Source organism: Emys orbicularis, chromosome 6 (genome assembly GCF_028017835.1).
Source record: "Emys orbicularis isolate rEmyOrb1 chromosome 6, rEmyOrb1.hap1, whole genome shotgun sequence".
NCBI lineage: Eukaryota > Metazoa > Chordata > Testudines > Emydidae > Emys > Emys orbicularis.
The window spans coordinates 95,616,537-95,633,446 of NC_088688.1; the positions used below are offsets into that span (position 1 = coordinate 95,616,537).

Here is a 16,910-nt window from a genome sequence, read left to right on the forward strand (position 1 = left end):
ATAAGCAGTCTGAGAAGCATGAAAGAGCAATCAGGCCTAATTCTTATAAACTAGGAAAATCCTATTTAATTAAGATGACGTACAAGACAGCGTTCTTTTTTCAGTCCATTACACTTAGTAGAACTCATGAAAATAAAATATTAAAAGGTGCGACCAAATTAACTACATATTAATAATTGACTTGTTTTACCAGATATTCAGAACAATGACTATAAAAGGGGGGAGCATTCTGTAGAAAGAGGGGGAGAAGGCAAAAGAGCTCTCAGTAATGTAAAGAAACAGCAAAATGATTTAAACTAAACTGAAGTGTATGGGATAGTGGAGATCCCACAGATTTGATAGGTGTTGATATGTTGGGGCTTATAAAGTCTTTGATTCCCCATCCCCTAGATTTTATTATTAACATATAATCCTTTGCTTCACAGGAAGCCAATGCAGCTTCCAGAACATATCAGTTGGAGTAATGGTATCAGATTCTGATGCTTACAAGCAGTTTGGCGGTCAAAGTCTGCACAAGCCCCAACCTATTGAGAGATACATTGCAGAGGAGAATAATAATTCAGACAAGAAATTTTAAATGCTTTATTGAGAATCTCAGTGCTCATCTCTTCAAGAAACCATAGGCTGCAGCTCAGAAAAGTCCTGGACATATGATAACTATATGATCTGGTACACATGGGGAAATACCTCCAAAGTTGTGACTGGGGAGAGTTAATCAGTTAATTAAAAGCATTGAAGAGACCTGCCTCTTCTACTTGGAAATTGAGGTGACAACATGAACCTGAAAGTTCCAAACACAATTATGGAGCCTATATAGGTATAGTCTTACCGGGTTGTCAAGGAAAGAAATATTGTTCTGGGTGGCAGAAACATTTATTATTGGTGTAGTATTGTGCTAATGACCGCCCAATGGGAGCATATACTACAGATACAAAATATGGTACATGTTACATGTTAGGTAAAAAAAAGGCTAGCTGCTCCAAAAGTAAACCTGCTAGTGTAGAATCAAAGGAGATCATTCAGATATTGATGTCATTGTGAAGAATAAGACTGTGATTAAATATAAAGTCAATTCAAAAGACTTCATTGATAAATTCAAAGATTCGTTTAGATAAGAGAGAAACAAATATATCTAATGTGACGGTAATGGAACAGATAAATCACTGGCATACTGAACTATGCAAATTTGATTTTGTATACATATGATTAGGTCAGTCAGATATATTGTGGAGCATATCCAGCTGTGTATTAGACATCAAGATCTGTTGTGTGAAATTGCTCTGTAAATTAAATCATAATTCACATTATTTTTTTTCCTGTTAAAGGTGGACCTAGGTGAAAGCAAGATTTGTTTCTGCTGTGAAGAATTTCACCCAGCCAAATGCACAGAGAAAGAGAATGCATTGAAGCTGTACCCAGTCCAGTCATGTAGCGCTGTTCACCTTCTACTCAAGGTACTGTGAAAGCAACACCAAAGAACTAATGCTTTGAGAATCTTTACATCACAGGGAGAAAATACAGTATTAAAGTGTGTTGCTCTTTGCCATGCAGCAATTCCCATTGACTTCTAGCCCATTTCCATGCCCAGAAACTGCTTCTGGCTCCAGTGTAGTTTGTTCTTGATCTGCAGACTATGCTGCTGACAAGTACCTCCTCCTCTTTCCTGGTTCTTGGCCTAGTTAGGAAAGCATGTGAGTTCCTGGCCCAAGGAACGAGGGAAGGTTTCCCACAGCAAGTTGGTGAGGAGGGTCAGAACTCCTGCTTGGAGAAGATTTGACCCTCTTTTCAGCAACCTGAAACTCCTCTGATTTCCTCCTCTCCTTCATTCTGGGCCCCCTAGTGGATCCTAGGGCTGCTTTCAACTACCGGAAAGGGGGTTCCAAAGAGGATGGATCTAGACTGTTCTCAGTAGTAGCAGATGACAGAACAAGGAGTAATGGTCTCAAGTTGCAGTGGGGGAGGTTTAGGTTGGATATTAGGAAAAACTTTTTCACTAGGAGGGTGGTGAAGCACTGGAATGGGTTGCCTAGGGAGGTGGTGGAATCTCCTTCCTTAGAGGTTTTTAAGGTCAGGCTTGACAAAGCCCGGGCTGGGATGATTTAGTTGGGGATTGGTCCTGCTTTGAGCAAGGGGTTGGACTAGGTCCCTTCCAACCTTGATATTCTATGATTCTATGATTCAAATAAACCCTTAGAAATTAGCCAGATCCCACAGATCATCTGGAAGATTGAGTCAAAATATAGATTGTAAAGATTATTACTGTTATCCTCCTCCTTCTCCCTTGCCTTTCGCAGATGTTTGATGTATTACTTTCATAATCTTTTTGCTCTTCAGAAAGTTCTCTTTGCTCTGTGTGCCCTCAACGCTCTGACAACCACAGTATGCTTGGTAGCAGCTGCCCTGCGTTACTTGCAGATATTTGCAACAAGAAGATCCTGCATAGTAAGTGAGTGCAAGGCACTATCTAATAAAATACAGCAGTAATGATCATAGAGCTGCAGAACCAGTAGCCAGAACTTCTGTATAATCTAGTCATGTTTATTTGTACATTATACCAGCGTAGAGAAGTTTGTTGGTTAACAGAGATTGTGTTTGATTAGGATGAATCTCAGGTGTCTGTAGAGGAAATTGAAGAACAAGGCCGCATTTCTGATCCTGAGGACTTTGTACCACCTGTGCCACCTCCATCATATTTTGCTACATTCTACTCTTGCACACCCAGAATGAATCGCAGGTAAAAAGCACGAAACCATCGTCTTTTCTACGTGTCTCTTACAGCAGGGGTTCTCAACCTTTTTCTTTCTGAGCCGCACCCCCCCTCCCCCCGCCCAAACATGCTATAAAAACTCCAGGGCCCAACGGAGGGCGAGGGGGGCTCAGGGCTCCTGGCTTCAGCCACAGAGTTGGTGGCTCAGGGTGCCAGACTGCAGGCCATGGGGGAGGGTGCATCTCTGGGCTCCGGGCTTCAGCCCCATGGCTCCACTCCCAACTTTAGCCCTGCAGGGAGCCCCATGGCTCTGGCTTCAGTCCCATGGAGAGCACTGGGGTTGGGGGCTCTGGGCTTCAGCCCCACAGCTCCACTCCTTATTTCAGCCCCACATGAGCAACAGGGCTTGGGGCACTGGTCTTCAGCACCATGCCTCCTCTCCTGGCTTCAGTTTTGCTGGGGCACCAGGGGGTGCGGGGTTTTAGCCCCGCGGGGAATGCTGAGGCTCGGGCCTTCCCACGGCTCTGCTCCCAGTTTCAGCCCCATGGGGGCACCGGGGCTTTAGACGCACTGGGGCTTGGAGTGCTGGACTTCAACCCTATGGCTCCTCTCCTAGCTTCAGCCCCACGGGGAGTGCTGGGGCTTGAGGCTTCAGTCCCGTGGCTCTGGCTTCAGCCCCATTCGGGGCGCCGTGCTCGGGACTCTAGCGCCAGGGGGAGCGCTGAGGCTCGGGGCTTCCCGCGGCTCCGCTCATGGTTTCAGCCCCACGGGGACACTGGGGCACTGGCTTCAGCCATGGGGCCCTGCAGTCCCCTCAAACTGGCTGGGGGCCTGCAGACCCTTGGTTGAGAAACACTGTCTTATGGAACACTGCTTAACCTCATCTTCTCAAAGACATTTCTTGCTGTAACTCACTGTACAGTACTGCCATGCTTTTGAAAGGATGGATGATGTAGGGCAATATAGCTATTGTAATTCCAGCTTGGCCTGAGGGTATAAATTTGCAGTTTTCACCTAAGCGCCTGCAGGAGCTTGTCTCAAAGTAAGAGAAATACTGTAACTTGACATTATTGAGAACATCTGTGATGATGTAAGGACTCTTAATTGAGCCAGGCCAGATTGAGGGCTAGATCCAACTGCTTTGCACCACTCCTGACGCACAGAGTAGCCTTAAAGACAGCTCAGCTAGTCAGCATTGATATCCACCCTCATCTTGTGCAGGGAATGTGACTAGGGAAAAGTGCCCTTGTGTTCTGGAGATCTCTGGCTGCCAGAACTGTACCCGTTGGGGGGTCACTGCAGCTGGTATATCCTAAAGTAGCCCTAAGACCGCTTCACTGCAGAATTAACTAGCATGATTGACACCCAGGCCTGAGTACCTGGGTTAGCCTAGCCTGGGTGTGAGCTACACTGCAAAGCCCTACCTACGTTACTGGGCCCACACTGGTTCTGCATTCACTTGTTTGTCTCTAGGACTTCTGGGGTGATAGCTCATAGCTTTCAGTGCTGCAGTAAGAGGAATCACTCCATTCTCGCTAATGAATTGTGGGAGAACGTGTCTGTCCTTCTGGGCCCATGGATGGAATTGTGTGAAGGCTTAGGAGGGCTATCAGCACAAGAGTGGTTTAGACTGCATCCTCACAGCACAGTGGGCGGTTACCAGCCCCAGTGAAAGCAGCATTTGGGCTTTAGCCTATAGCTTCAGATGAGCCAGCTAGCCCAGAATAAAAGCACCACCAAACTTGGGAGAAAGGGTTTTTTGTGTGGATAGGACGGGGTTAGGGGCAAATCCTGCGTAAAAGCCTAGCTTAACTCTGCTATGAAGACTTACCCTAAATTGACTGGACCAGAGCCTGGCAGCGTGAGGATCAGAGAGTTGCAAAGGTACCAATGTTGCCCCTTTCCCAAGATGTGCCAGGCACCAAATGGACAATCCTGGGGATCTGTGAGGACAGCATGGCCTGAGGCCTACTGTAGGCCATAGAGATAGAGATTAGTCATTTCAGTTCAGTGGAGGGCTTTGCATTTTATTGCCTGCAAAGCACCTTTCCCAAGCACGAAGAGAGGATTTCAGTTTCCAGGGCTGCCAAACTTAGATAAAGAGACAATCTCTGCCCTGGAGGGTTTATAATATAAAAGACCCAAACAGACAAAGGGGACACAGATCTAACATACAGTCAAAAGAACATGATGTGGAACAGGCACAACCTTGTGTTAGATACATATTTTATTGTTGTTGCACTTTTTTGTTGGTTTAATTATTTATTGGGGGTAGAGGTAGGGTGAGGGGAAATAGCAGACATGGAGGAGTTAGTATCAGGGAGTAGGAGAAGGAAGGAAGGGGGAGATGAACAGTCGTACCTCATCACTGCCTACCCATGTTCATTAGGCAGGGTATAGAAGGCATTACAGCAGAAGTGAGTCTTAAGGAGGATAAAGTAATAGCTGTGTGGCTTTTACCAGGGAGTTTTCCAATGGGTAAAGGTCGGAAAGAGAAAATAGGAAGTATGTTAGCTTCAGACCCATAACAATATAAGTTGTCTTTTTCAAAAAAGTGTGTTAAAAATCATGTAGTAAATCCAGCAAGTTTCAGTTTTGTTTGTAGGTTTCCACCCTAGAGGCCAGTTTATGCTTCTTGTTGTAGGATTGGGGTCATAATCTCGCTGTGCCTCAGTTCCCTTTCTGTAAAATGGGGACAATAATACTTCCATTCTCCCACCCTTTGTCGTCTTAGATAGTAAGCTCTTCAGGGCAAGAGCTGTCTCTCTGTACATACAGCACCTACTACAATGGGGCACAATGTTATTTGAGGCCTGTAGCCATTACTGTAATACGAATACAGTAACTCCTCACTTAAGGTTGTAGTTATGTTCCTGAAAAATGCAACTTTAAGTGAAACGATGTTAAGCGAATCCAATTTCCCCATAAGAATTAATGTAAATGGGGGGCGGGGGGGCGGGGGGGAGGTTGGTTCCAGGGAAATTTTTTTCACCAGACAAAAAACTATATATTATATAGATATACACACAGTATACGTTTTAAACAAACAATTTAATACTGTTCACAGCTATGATGATTGTGAAGCTTGGTTGAGGTGGTGAAGTTAGAGGGTGGAAGAGGGAGGGATATTTCCCAGGGAATGTCTTGCTGCTAAATGATGAACCAGCACTCGGCTGAGCCCTCAAGGGTTAACACATTGTTGTTAATGTGGCCTCTCACACAAGGCAGCACGAACACGAGGGAGGGGAGACAGCATAGCAGACAGAGACAGACACACACCTTGTGTGTGGGAGAGAGAGAGAGATGCACACTGCCCCTTTAAGTAAGCTGACCCCAGGGGTGAAAGTAACTTAAAGGACTTACCAGTACGCTGGAGTCCTGAGCGGGTGTGTGGCCTCAACCGGAAGAGGCGGGGCATTTCAAGATTTAAAGGCCCTGGGGCTCCAGCTGTGGCCGGGAGCACCAGGGCCTTTAAATCACCCCAGAGCTACCAGCTGCAGAGAGGGGTGAATTAAAGGGCCCAGAGCTCCGGGCCCTTTAAATCACCGTGGGAGCCCGGCTGCCGGAGCTCTGGCGGGGATTTAAAGGGCCCAGGGCTCCCCACAGTGGCAGGAGAACCGGGCCCTTTAAATCCCCGCCCGAACCCGGCTGCCGGAGCTCCGGCGGCGCTTTAAAGGGCCCGGGGCTCCCCGCAGCGGCTGGAGCCCTGGGCCCTTTAAATCACCGCCGCAGAAGCCGGTCCAGTCTGGCACGGCATACTGGCTCTTGTCGGTACGCTGTACCAGATCAGACCAGCTTACTTTCACCTCTGGCTGACCCACTCTGAAGTGCATTGTCTTTTTAAGTGGATCAGGAAGTTGAGACAGCAGCTGCTGCCACAGGCTCTCTCTGTCTCTCTCCGTCTGTGTCCCCTCCCTGCTCTATATGGAGAAGGGGTAAGCGGGGTGCAGGAGCAGGGGGGAGGGGGACACCCTGACATTACCCCCCCCTTTCCCCCCCTGCACAGCAAGCAGGAGTCTCTGGGAGCAGCTCCCAGGCAGAGGGCAGGCGCAGCACATGGCAGTGGGGGGAGGGACAGCTGAACTGCCTGGCAATTGCTAGCCTGCTGGGCGGCTGCAGCACAGGGAACTTAGGGGAGCAGGGAGCTGATAGGGGGAGCTGATAGGGGGGCTGCCGATCCACCTTGGTTTCAAGCCCCCACCAGCTAGCTCCACCGGGCTACTCTTCCTGCGAGCAGTGGACAAAGCAGGCGGCTGCCAAACGACGTTAGAAGGGAGCATTGCACAACTTTAAACGAGCATGTTCCCCAATTGATCAGCAACGTAACAACAAAACAACGTTAACCGGGACGACTTTAAGTGAGAAGTTACTGTAATAGATATCATAGATGTTTCAAAAAAACCCACCCGTGAATATTTGTAATAGTCACAGATTTAGAATATGGAAGAAATTCCTCACCAAATTACATCAGTTTGGTCACAGTATGGCACTAAAGGATAGAGAACTGCTGGAGATGTTGTCTGTGAGATGATAGATATAACCAAGGCCGTGACCCTTGTAGCTATTAAAGATCCTATGGGATGATCCCGTGTACTTTTCACAAGTGTGTGTATATTAACTCTTGTGTCTTAGGCAAAAGCAAACTAGGTTAATTACATTCTGAGAGGAAATTAGGGCAGGCCCTAAAATAGCAGTTTCTGGCACCTGTATTCAGTTGAACACTTCCAGGCAGAGCTTCAGATCCTTCAGTCCCAGAATTGTGAGGTTTTATTGTTTGTAATTCTACAGTAAGGACTTTCATTAGGTAAATAAAATATTCTTATTGCTATTAATCTGTTCTAGAGATGGGCTTCAGTCTAGCAGAAAATGGAAATGTAATTTCATGACTTGCTGATGAAAAGGGTGATTCTGTGGTGTTACGAGGGCTGTGTTCAGTTATGGTGCATTTTTGATGGTGTAGTGAGCTCAGAAGTAGAAAGCAACAGACAGATTTAATTTCCTCTCTTGGGAGACTGGGAAACATGACTCACCCTAGATCAGATCCACAGTGTCCAGCAATGTGTGATTTAGATTTGACCTGACCTTTTCTCCTCCATTACCCTGTCCCTCCCCCTGCTTGTGTATTGAATGCCAAGCAGGCTCAGTGACCTGCTTTTCTATCCTGGAACTACAGTGGGTTCAGCTTCCAAAATCAGATCAGCATTGTTCAGAAGTGAATAGATCAGGAGCTACCTCCAGGCGATGGAAATGCCATCAGTGAAGCACATTTGGGGAACTTCCAAAACAGAGATACCTCTAGTATAAAGGAAACATTGCAGAGACCAAAATGCATGCCAAGAACACATTTGGAATGAGCACACATCCTCCTCCACCCTTCAAATTGCAGAGCCAAATCCATTGTTTTCGAAGCCAGTGGATTTTTGTTTGTTTGTACATCCATGCGATGTGCTCTCCCTGAAACCTTTTAAATTTCTTATTTAATGCCAGACACAGACAACAAACTAGCATTACAGATGCGGTATGTTTTACTCCTACCTGTAATCTTGTTGTCTTACAAGGAAGCAGACATAGTAATTAAGTAATTTTTCAAGATTAGCATAATAGCAGTAACTGTTCTAGATTAGATGGGACCTTCCACAGGAAGAATATGGTAGAAAGGAAACACCCAGATGATATTTTTCTGGGTGCGCACTTAGGGGCTGGAGGGAGTTCTTGCTCATGAGGCCATTAACTCCATTGATGTTTGGCTTTAAATTTTATTTGGGGGTTGGAGGGATTCCCCACAATGAAGATCAAGTTATTAAAAAAAACAAAAAAACAACCCTCATGATATTAAAAACCCGTCATGCATTTTCAAACCTTAGTCCACGTCCTGGTGTCTGATGTTTTTATGGTCACTGGACTTGCCACCATCATCAAATCTAAAGAGATTCTGGGAAGTCAATGTCCCAGTGACATGGTTGAACTGAGAGTATGACAACGCCACCCTCAAGTTTGGTTTTGCAGCTCTTGAACCTCCAGCCAGCATGAGTTAAAGGTCACTACAGAGATGACAGTCCCTGGCTTTTTAGAGCAGTGGTTCTCAACCTTTCCAGATTACTGTATACCTTTCAGGAGTCTGATTTGTCTTGCATACCCCAAGTTTTACCTCACTTAAAAACTACTTGCTTACAAAATCAGACATAAAAATACAAAAGTGTCACAGCACACTATGACTGAAAAATTGCTTACTTTCTCATTTTTACTATATAATTATAAAATACATTGATTGGAATATAAATACTGTACTTACATTTCAGTGTGATACTTGAACCTGTTTTTCACTTGTGAGCCTTGTCTGAAGCCCAAGCCCTGCTACCTGGGGCTAAAGCATGTCACTTAGCTTCACGTGGCCTCCTGTGGTGTGGGGGCCCAGGCAGTTGCCCTGTTTGCCACTCCCTAATGACAGCCCTGCACTTGTGATGCCCCCCCTAAACCCATCCCATGACCCCTCCTGAGAGCTGCATCCCCAGGTTAAGCAACACTGATCTAGATAAGTTGAGTACTCCCTGGAAGACCTCTGATTACCCCTGGTTGAGAACCTCTGACCTATGGTGCTTTAGTCAACAGCCATGCTCTAAGAGGAAAGCATATAACCATGGCAGTAGAATCCACAAACTTATAAATGAGGCAAAGAATTGCTTGAAATGGATGGCACTTGGCCACTGCATGAACAATGATGTTCTCCCAGAAAATGAGATGAGACTCATCTTGGAGAAAGCTCAAACATTCAGTGAAGCAGTTGAAGATGTGGAGAAGGCACACAGAAAAGAGAATGGAAGCACAGAATGGTCTGGCAGCACCCAGTCACTCCATCATTATTTGCTAGAGCTTGTTTAGAGCTCTTCTCACTCTGCTCCTCTCCCCGCAGGAGCACAGGAAAAAGGGGAGCTCCAGAATGCCTCTCACACACCTATTTGGACACCCCAACCCTCAATCTCTGAGCTCTGTGTCTAGGGCATGAATTGAGACTGCTTGTTCTGAATTCCCCACCCTGGTTTTGGGTGTTAGGCTCTGGCATGCACTGATGGTGTCTATTCTGCATTCCTCACCCTGATCTCCATGCTTGTGGCATTCACAAAGCATGGCCGTTCTCGGGGACTTACCAATGTGTCTGTGGTATCTGAACCGAACAGCCCCTCTTTGGTCTCAGGCTTGTTTGCCTGAGTCATGCTCATTCTCAGCCCCCTTGTTTGCCTGTAATATGGAACAAGTTGACTCGGTCTCAACTCCCCTCTGTCTTAGCACTAAGGGACTTAGGTGTTATCCTGACATTTGTGCTGCCCCAAAATCATAGTTAAATAAAGTGGAACAGCTCCAACAGGAAAGACTGAGGACACTTCCTGTTCAAATGAAATGCCTTTGCCCACATGTAATTTAGCTTCGCATGGCCCCCTGTGGCATGGGGCCCTGAGCAATTGCAGTGCTACTGCCAGCACTGCACTTGCAACCCCCATAAACCTAGCCCGTGATTCCTCACTGGAGACTGCAACCCCCAGGTTGAGAAACACTGATCTAGATGAGTTGAGTACCCCCTGGAAGACCTCTGAATACCCCCAGGGGTACACGTACCCCTGGCTGAGAGCCACTGTTTTAGAGGAAGGAGATGACAAAGGTTCCAAACCTTTTTGCTCTAAAGCCACAACCAATAGAGAACTATGTCATAGTCTGGGAGCAGTGTACCAGCCCTAATGACCATGGGGTTCCCATATTAAAAAAGTGCTGGGGCCAGTACACTATTATTTTTCTACCCTCGTGTAGTCCCTACTCAGAAAGTTACCCCAACCCCTGCCTTGTGATTTTTAGCATAAGATTTTACTGCAAATGAACATCTTAATCTGTAAATGTCTTCCACCTTTGATGCTCTCACTGAGATAGTCTGATGGCTTCTCCACCTCACTAAAATCTTGGGGCAAGTCCTGTGACGATAGGCATTTGTACTGTGATGCAGATGCTGGTAAAGGAGAATAGAAGGAATCTCTCTTGATGGACAGGGAAATATTGCCTAGAATAGAAGGTTAGATGAATAGTGATCCTAGTTCCTCACTTAAACTGATACAAATTCCATGAGTCACTACTACCTGAATTCCTCTCACCACCATAAAAATAGAGCATGGAAATAAAAAATCATGAACAAACTAAAAAACAAACACACAGAACCTGCCCCCCCAGCATTCATGGGAACTGCTTAGTATTAAACAGAGGAACTCTTTTTTAAAATGCTTTTTTAATCCTATGTCTCCAAGTAAAATTTTACATAATGTTGAATCCAAGACTCTATATTAACAAACACAATAGGAGCACCTTCGCTAGGTAAGATTAGATTAGTTTCAGAATAAAACTGAAAGGTTCAGTAAGACCTTTCTTTACACAAAGTAAATGTACAGGGGGGACACATGTTCCATTATCATGGGTGATATTAAAACAAACGTACCCAGATTCAGTGTACATATGGAATACCTGAGAATTACCCAGAGATCATGTAAAATGAGCCTAATGACAACTCATTATTTTTAGGGATGGCTGCAGTAGTTTGGTTAAAATGAGAACCAGCTTGAACTTCATGCTTTTCCCCAAAGTGAACTGATCCCAAACTTTTTTAGTTTTATAAAGGTTTGGTGAAGGAGTCACCTTGCTTTTCTTTCCCTGCTTCCCACTCCATCTCCTTGACCATGAACCTTCACCAACTGATTCCTAAATTTCTTTCTCATCCCATGTTGCAAGCAGCTGACTATGTTCCTCTTTTCCCCTCTGCAATTCTTTTTAAGCATTTCCATTCCTGCTCCAGTTCGTCTGGATTTCCTCAATAACACTTTCACAGACATTTCTCATCCCCCACCTGTTCCACAACCCACTGCCGCCCCCCTCCCAACAGGCTCCCAAAATTTAGGGCGAAATGTGTCAAACATACAGAATATTTCTCTGCCATGGACAGCTAAACAGCTCAAGCCACAAAGTTTGGACTGGATCTGGACTTGGGGGCTCTGGTTTTGTTTTAGGCACAAACTCTATTGTCCACACACCATATAGGGGATGCTTGTTGAATTCTTTTTTTTTTTTTTTTTTTTTGGTGAGCTATTGCATGCGATATAAAATTATGTTCCCACAATCTGGAAATAGAAAATGTGAACAGCAGTTGGAGGTCAGTGAAAATGCGGGTTTTAGTGGAGATTTCAAAACCCAGTGACTCTCAAAGTCAGTCCTTGTGAAGAAACGAGCCGTTGAGATGTCAATCACTAGTTTTTGTTTATTCAGATGTTAAATATGGCAGGATAATAACATGCAATCAAAAGTAACATTTACAACAACAGACTCAGCAGACATAGAAAACAGAGCTCCACTCCCTTATCCTGGCTTAGATATCTCTAAGGGAAATGTAGGAGGGAAGGGCTGATCGAGATTTCTGTTGTACTTTTGGGTTACTGGGATCTCCTTGCATCAAAGACTCAACAGTGAACTAATAGGATTCATCAATCATATCTGTGTCTACTCACTGACTAAAGTGTCAGGGCCTAACTTTTCAAAAGTAGACTCTAAGCTTGGTGCCAGTTTTTGTGTGCCTGTATTTATACATCTAAGGCATGTGGTCATGAGCACCTTAAGAGTTGCTGAACTCCCATTGACTTCAGTTAGAATTAAATTCAGATCACAGATATCTAATTTTGGCTGCCCCCATTTTTGGATGTCCAACCTGAGAGGATTATTTTTGAATGTTTGGACCCCAAACTCTCATATCTGCATGAACTGGATTCAGTATTAAACTGAGAGGGATTCTCTTGGGGCAGTCTCTTCTTTGGCTGTTTCAAAGTCCTTGTGAAGATTCTGAGACATTAGTTTCCCATGGCATTCTGGAAAAATCTCTTGCTGGTCTCTGAGTTCATTAACTTTTACTGTGAGCCTGCACAGCAGAACCAATGAAATTCTCTAGCTAATCATATCTTTTTGCAGGTATAAAGCTGCATGAAGGAGGAGAATAATACAAAATTATTTTTCCTAGGATGCTTGGATCGGATGCTATTCCATTACCACATATTTATGGAGCGAGAATTAAAGGAGTTGAAGTGTTCTGTCCTTTGGATCCCCCTCCTCCATATGAAGCTGTGGTGAGCCAGATCAGTCGTGAGCAGGTATAGTCCATGGGATTCTAGCAACCTAACTTTCTTTACTACAGAGATAAGATTGAACTGGGAGCTAGACGAACTGAATTTGTACATCTAGTAGTTCTCTATCTGAGAACAGCAGGATAATAACTTTGGGTTACATAATCTTGTATCACTGCAAACATCAGTAGGTAAAGTCTACCAGACTCACTTTTGCAGATAGTGGGAAATCCAGCAGAGACATTTCCCTCATTTGGATTCTTAAGCATTTGTGGGGGGCATTTTTTAAAAGCAAGTAAAACTGGATACAACTTTCAAATGGATCATTCCTAAACATAAACCCATTGGCCTTTCACATATTTCTCCTCATTGCTGTTAGCATATTTGCTAGCGACAGCAGCTGTTTTCATGTAAAGCAGGGTATGCTGCTCACAGCCCTCCTCATCTTATAATGAAACAAAGTCCACATCTTCTTGTAGCTCCTTTTTAGGTCAATATAACTCTGCAGCCATTCGTGGCGGTCTTCTGTAATGTGAGCACCAGGCTAAGGAAAGGATTTGCCTTGTGGAGGAGTGAATTAAACTGATCTTGGAGTGTTGAGCAGTAGTAATTGAATGTGATTGTTCCTGACACTTGTACCACTACTTGTGTAAATAGTGATTGGCAAACAGAACTACTGGTCCTCTGCTTGTACATGCAGAGTACAGCAGAAACAGTGAAGTCATGGCTGGAGAGGGGCAGAAGTGGAGGTGGGAGTTCAAGCTCTGCTGCGTGATCCCACTTCCAACAGAGCCTTTGGAGGCCCTTCCGCAGTGTTGTAGCACCATGGGGTTTCTGGCGGGTGGAGTGGGGAGGAGCTGCTCTCCACAACATTCCCTCTCACTAATTAGGGGATACTAATGGTTGCCACTGCTTGAAACAGTAGTAACTCAGGTTCCATACCAGCAACCTTCTCTCTAAGGAATTGTATGCACAAGCATGGCAGTATACCCAGAGGAAAGGAGCCTAAAGGGCAGCATGGTGGGACAGCTCCTCAGTGGGAACGGGTAGTCTTTTCCCTGGAGATCTGTGGGGCTGGGAGTCCTCACCCCACAGCCAACATGGGAAACCTCACCTGGCCCGGACACGGAAAGGATTGACAGATTGATAGTTCTATGACTCACTGCTGCCCTAAATTCTTCTCACATGAAAATGTTTCAAGGAAGCTCTGCAAGGTATAATCTAGTCCTAAAACAGCTGAATAATAATATTGTCTGAACTGGACAATGGATGTCATTTGTAGAAATGTATCAGTCTGGTTGTTGCAGAGGAATACGTACATACAGTATGTGATTATTTTTATAAAGCATTGCTGTGCACTGTTAAGCTGTTGTGGTTTCATTGTGGTAGATGCTGCTGTCTCTACATGGTAAATGTTTGTAAAGTGCAAAGGGAACTTTTCAAAGGAAAGAGATTAATAATTTTTACTATTGCTAATTTTGTATGCCAGGGAGGTGCATTCCAAATTCCAGATGTGGCAGAAGCTGTCGTTGGGCCACCACAACCAAACGATACACAAGTCTCTCAAGGTAACTTAGACTGATAGAACCTTTTTAAGTAATCCAAACTATCCAGCCCAGAGTTTCACATCAAAACTAATTGAACACAGCCACAGCAATATCTTGCTATGTGCTTATTGCTTTGAGGATGGGCACAGATTTACAAGCCTAAAGATATAGAATGGCACATAAAAAATTAATATTCTTTAAAATGCAGGCAAGTTAGCTGTTATCCACACACTAGAGGGTGAGCCAGGATTAGCAATTGAATTAGAGAGCAATGTGGTGGAAAAGCATTTTCCTTTTTTATAAATATCTAGCCTCGGTGTTCCCCCGTCTGTGCCATGGCATGGGTGGTGTCCGGATACTGCTGTGGTATGTATAGCCCATTGTGGCTCATTACAGTGCAGTGTCTCTAAACTGGGACTTCCTCTTTGGCTTGGTCTGCACTGAAAAAATTACCCATTGCTGACAATGAGCATGAGCAAGGGGTGCAGTTGAACATGGCTGGACCACCAGTATAGGCCAGGACAAGCTCTATTTAACATTGTTTTAGAAAACCAGGGTTGAGAGTTGTTCTAAGTAGGTTTTAACCTTGTTTTACTAAATCAACTCTGGATGTGGTTTGTCTTGGTCTAACTTGCAGTTAAACCACATTCAGTACCAGTTCATCTACACCCCTTGCTGACATCCATTCAGCAGTGGGAATTAGAGGACTGGAAGGGACCTCGAGAGGTCTTCTAGTCCAGTCCCCTGCACTCAAGGCAGGACTAAGTATTATCTAGACATAAATGTACCAGTCGGTCTGGAACCTCTGAAAACAAGCACTTCTGCTCTTCTAAGACATGCCGTGTAGCAGTGAGACAAACAGAGGGAAATACAAAAGACTGGTAGTGAATGCATGAGGCTAAATCCTGAGGTACTTACATAGGCAAACACCTATTGCTTCCCAATGGCATGTTGCCTGAGTAAGAACTGAGTGAGGACCTTGGAACTTCATTGCATAATGAGCAACCAAGCTCTGAGAACAGAGCACAAGAAGACTATAGTATAGGTAAGGCCAAGATTATGTCATGGAGGTCATGGACGTCACGGAATCCGTGACTTCCAGCGACTTTGTGACACTGGGGGGCCCCACAGCTGACCAGCTGCTGCTGGCAGCTGGGGACCCTGCAGCAGCCCAGCATCCGTGAGTGGCGGGGGACTCTCCAGCTGCAGATGGCAGGACCCCCGCAACTGACTGACTGCCGTCTCCACTGTCGATCCCTGAGCTGCCTAGCCGCCACTGCTGGCAGGGGTCCCACCTGCAGTGGCTCAGCCGCCGCTGGCAGCCAGGACCCCCCCGCAGCTCCCAGCCAGCGGCAGCAGAGGGACCCCAGAACTGCTCAGTAGCCGCGGTGCCCCCCCCAGCTCCCCAGCTGCCGCCGCCACTGGCAGGGGGCCCCCCTGCAGCTGCTCAGCGGCCGCGAGCAGCCAGCCCCTCCCCACGGCTCCCAGCCGGCGGCAGCAACAGAGGGGACCCCAGAGCTTTTCAGCGGCTGTGGGGGGCCCCCCGCATCTCCCCAGCAGCCACTGGCAGTGCCCCCCCTGCAGCTGCTCAGCTGCTGCGAGCAGCTGCCCCCCCAACCCCCCGCAGTTCCCAGCTACCAGCAGCTGCAGCAGAGGGACCCTGGAACTGCTCAGTGGCCAGGGAAGGGGGCTCCCTGCAGCTCCACTGCCATCGCAGGCAGTGGGGGACCCCTCCCAGCCACTGGGCAATAGGGTCCCTGCCACTCCCAGCTGCTGCAGGGGGGGGACAGGATGCTGGACCCTCCTCCCTCCCCATTTTGTCAGGGATGTTTTTAGTAAAAGTCAGGGACAGGTCACGGCTTCCGTGATTTTTTGTTTGTTTGTTTTTTGTTTATTGCCCGTGATCCAGCCATGACTTTTACTAAAAATACTCATGACAAAATCATAGCCTTAAATATAGGCAATTGGCATACATTACATGAAAGAACATTCTGTGTGTTGCCTGCAATGTCTCCAGAAAAGAAGCTGTAATCAACTTCTTGCTAATATTTCAAATCCACTTTGTAAGACCCAGTACAGCTGTAGTCACATGCACATGTTCTAATCTGCACGGTTCCGTGATTATTAAAGTGTCTTCGCCATTTAAACCTCAGAATATCTGTAAGTTCTGATACTACAGGAAACTGAGGCCCAGATCAAAGGTATTTAGGCACGTAACTCCCATAACGCTGCCTAAATACCACTGAGGATCTGTGCCTGCCTGTCTTGATAAAGAAAGGGGTCAATTCCACGGGCGGGGGCCTGTGCTTTTAGGGTAACGTTTCTTCTCTTTATTGTTGTGCAGATAGAGGAAAATGTAATCTAATGAGGAGGTTTGCTAGTTTCATGAAAGAATCTGAGTGGAATGATTTCGTGTGATCTCTCAGTTGTCGGAGGAGAACAAATAGACATAATGCTGCATTTATGCCTGGTTTACTGTAGCTGCTTCCTCCAGTATAAACTCAGCACAGTCAGAAA

General features: G+C 45.8%; 1 protein-coding gene across 1 annotated transcript in view; it reads left to right on the top strand.

The window, feature by feature from the left end:
* ENTREP1 (endosomal transmembrane epsin interactor 1) overlaps positions 1-16,910 on the top strand; it is a 45,898-nt gene that overhangs the window by 20,009 nt on the left and 8,979 nt on the right. The window contains exons 4-8 of the mRNA XM_065406886.1: positions 1,326-1,454; positions 2,335-2,442; positions 2,601-2,734; positions 12,744-12,873; positions 14,336-14,414. Coding sequence (XP_065262958.1) covers positions 1,326-1,454; positions 2,335-2,442; positions 2,601-2,734; positions 12,744-12,873; positions 14,336-14,414 — 580 coding nt within the window. The remainder of the gene's footprint in view (positions 1-1,325; positions 1,455-2,334; positions 2,443-2,600; positions 2,735-12,743; positions 12,874-14,335; positions 14,415-16,910) is intronic.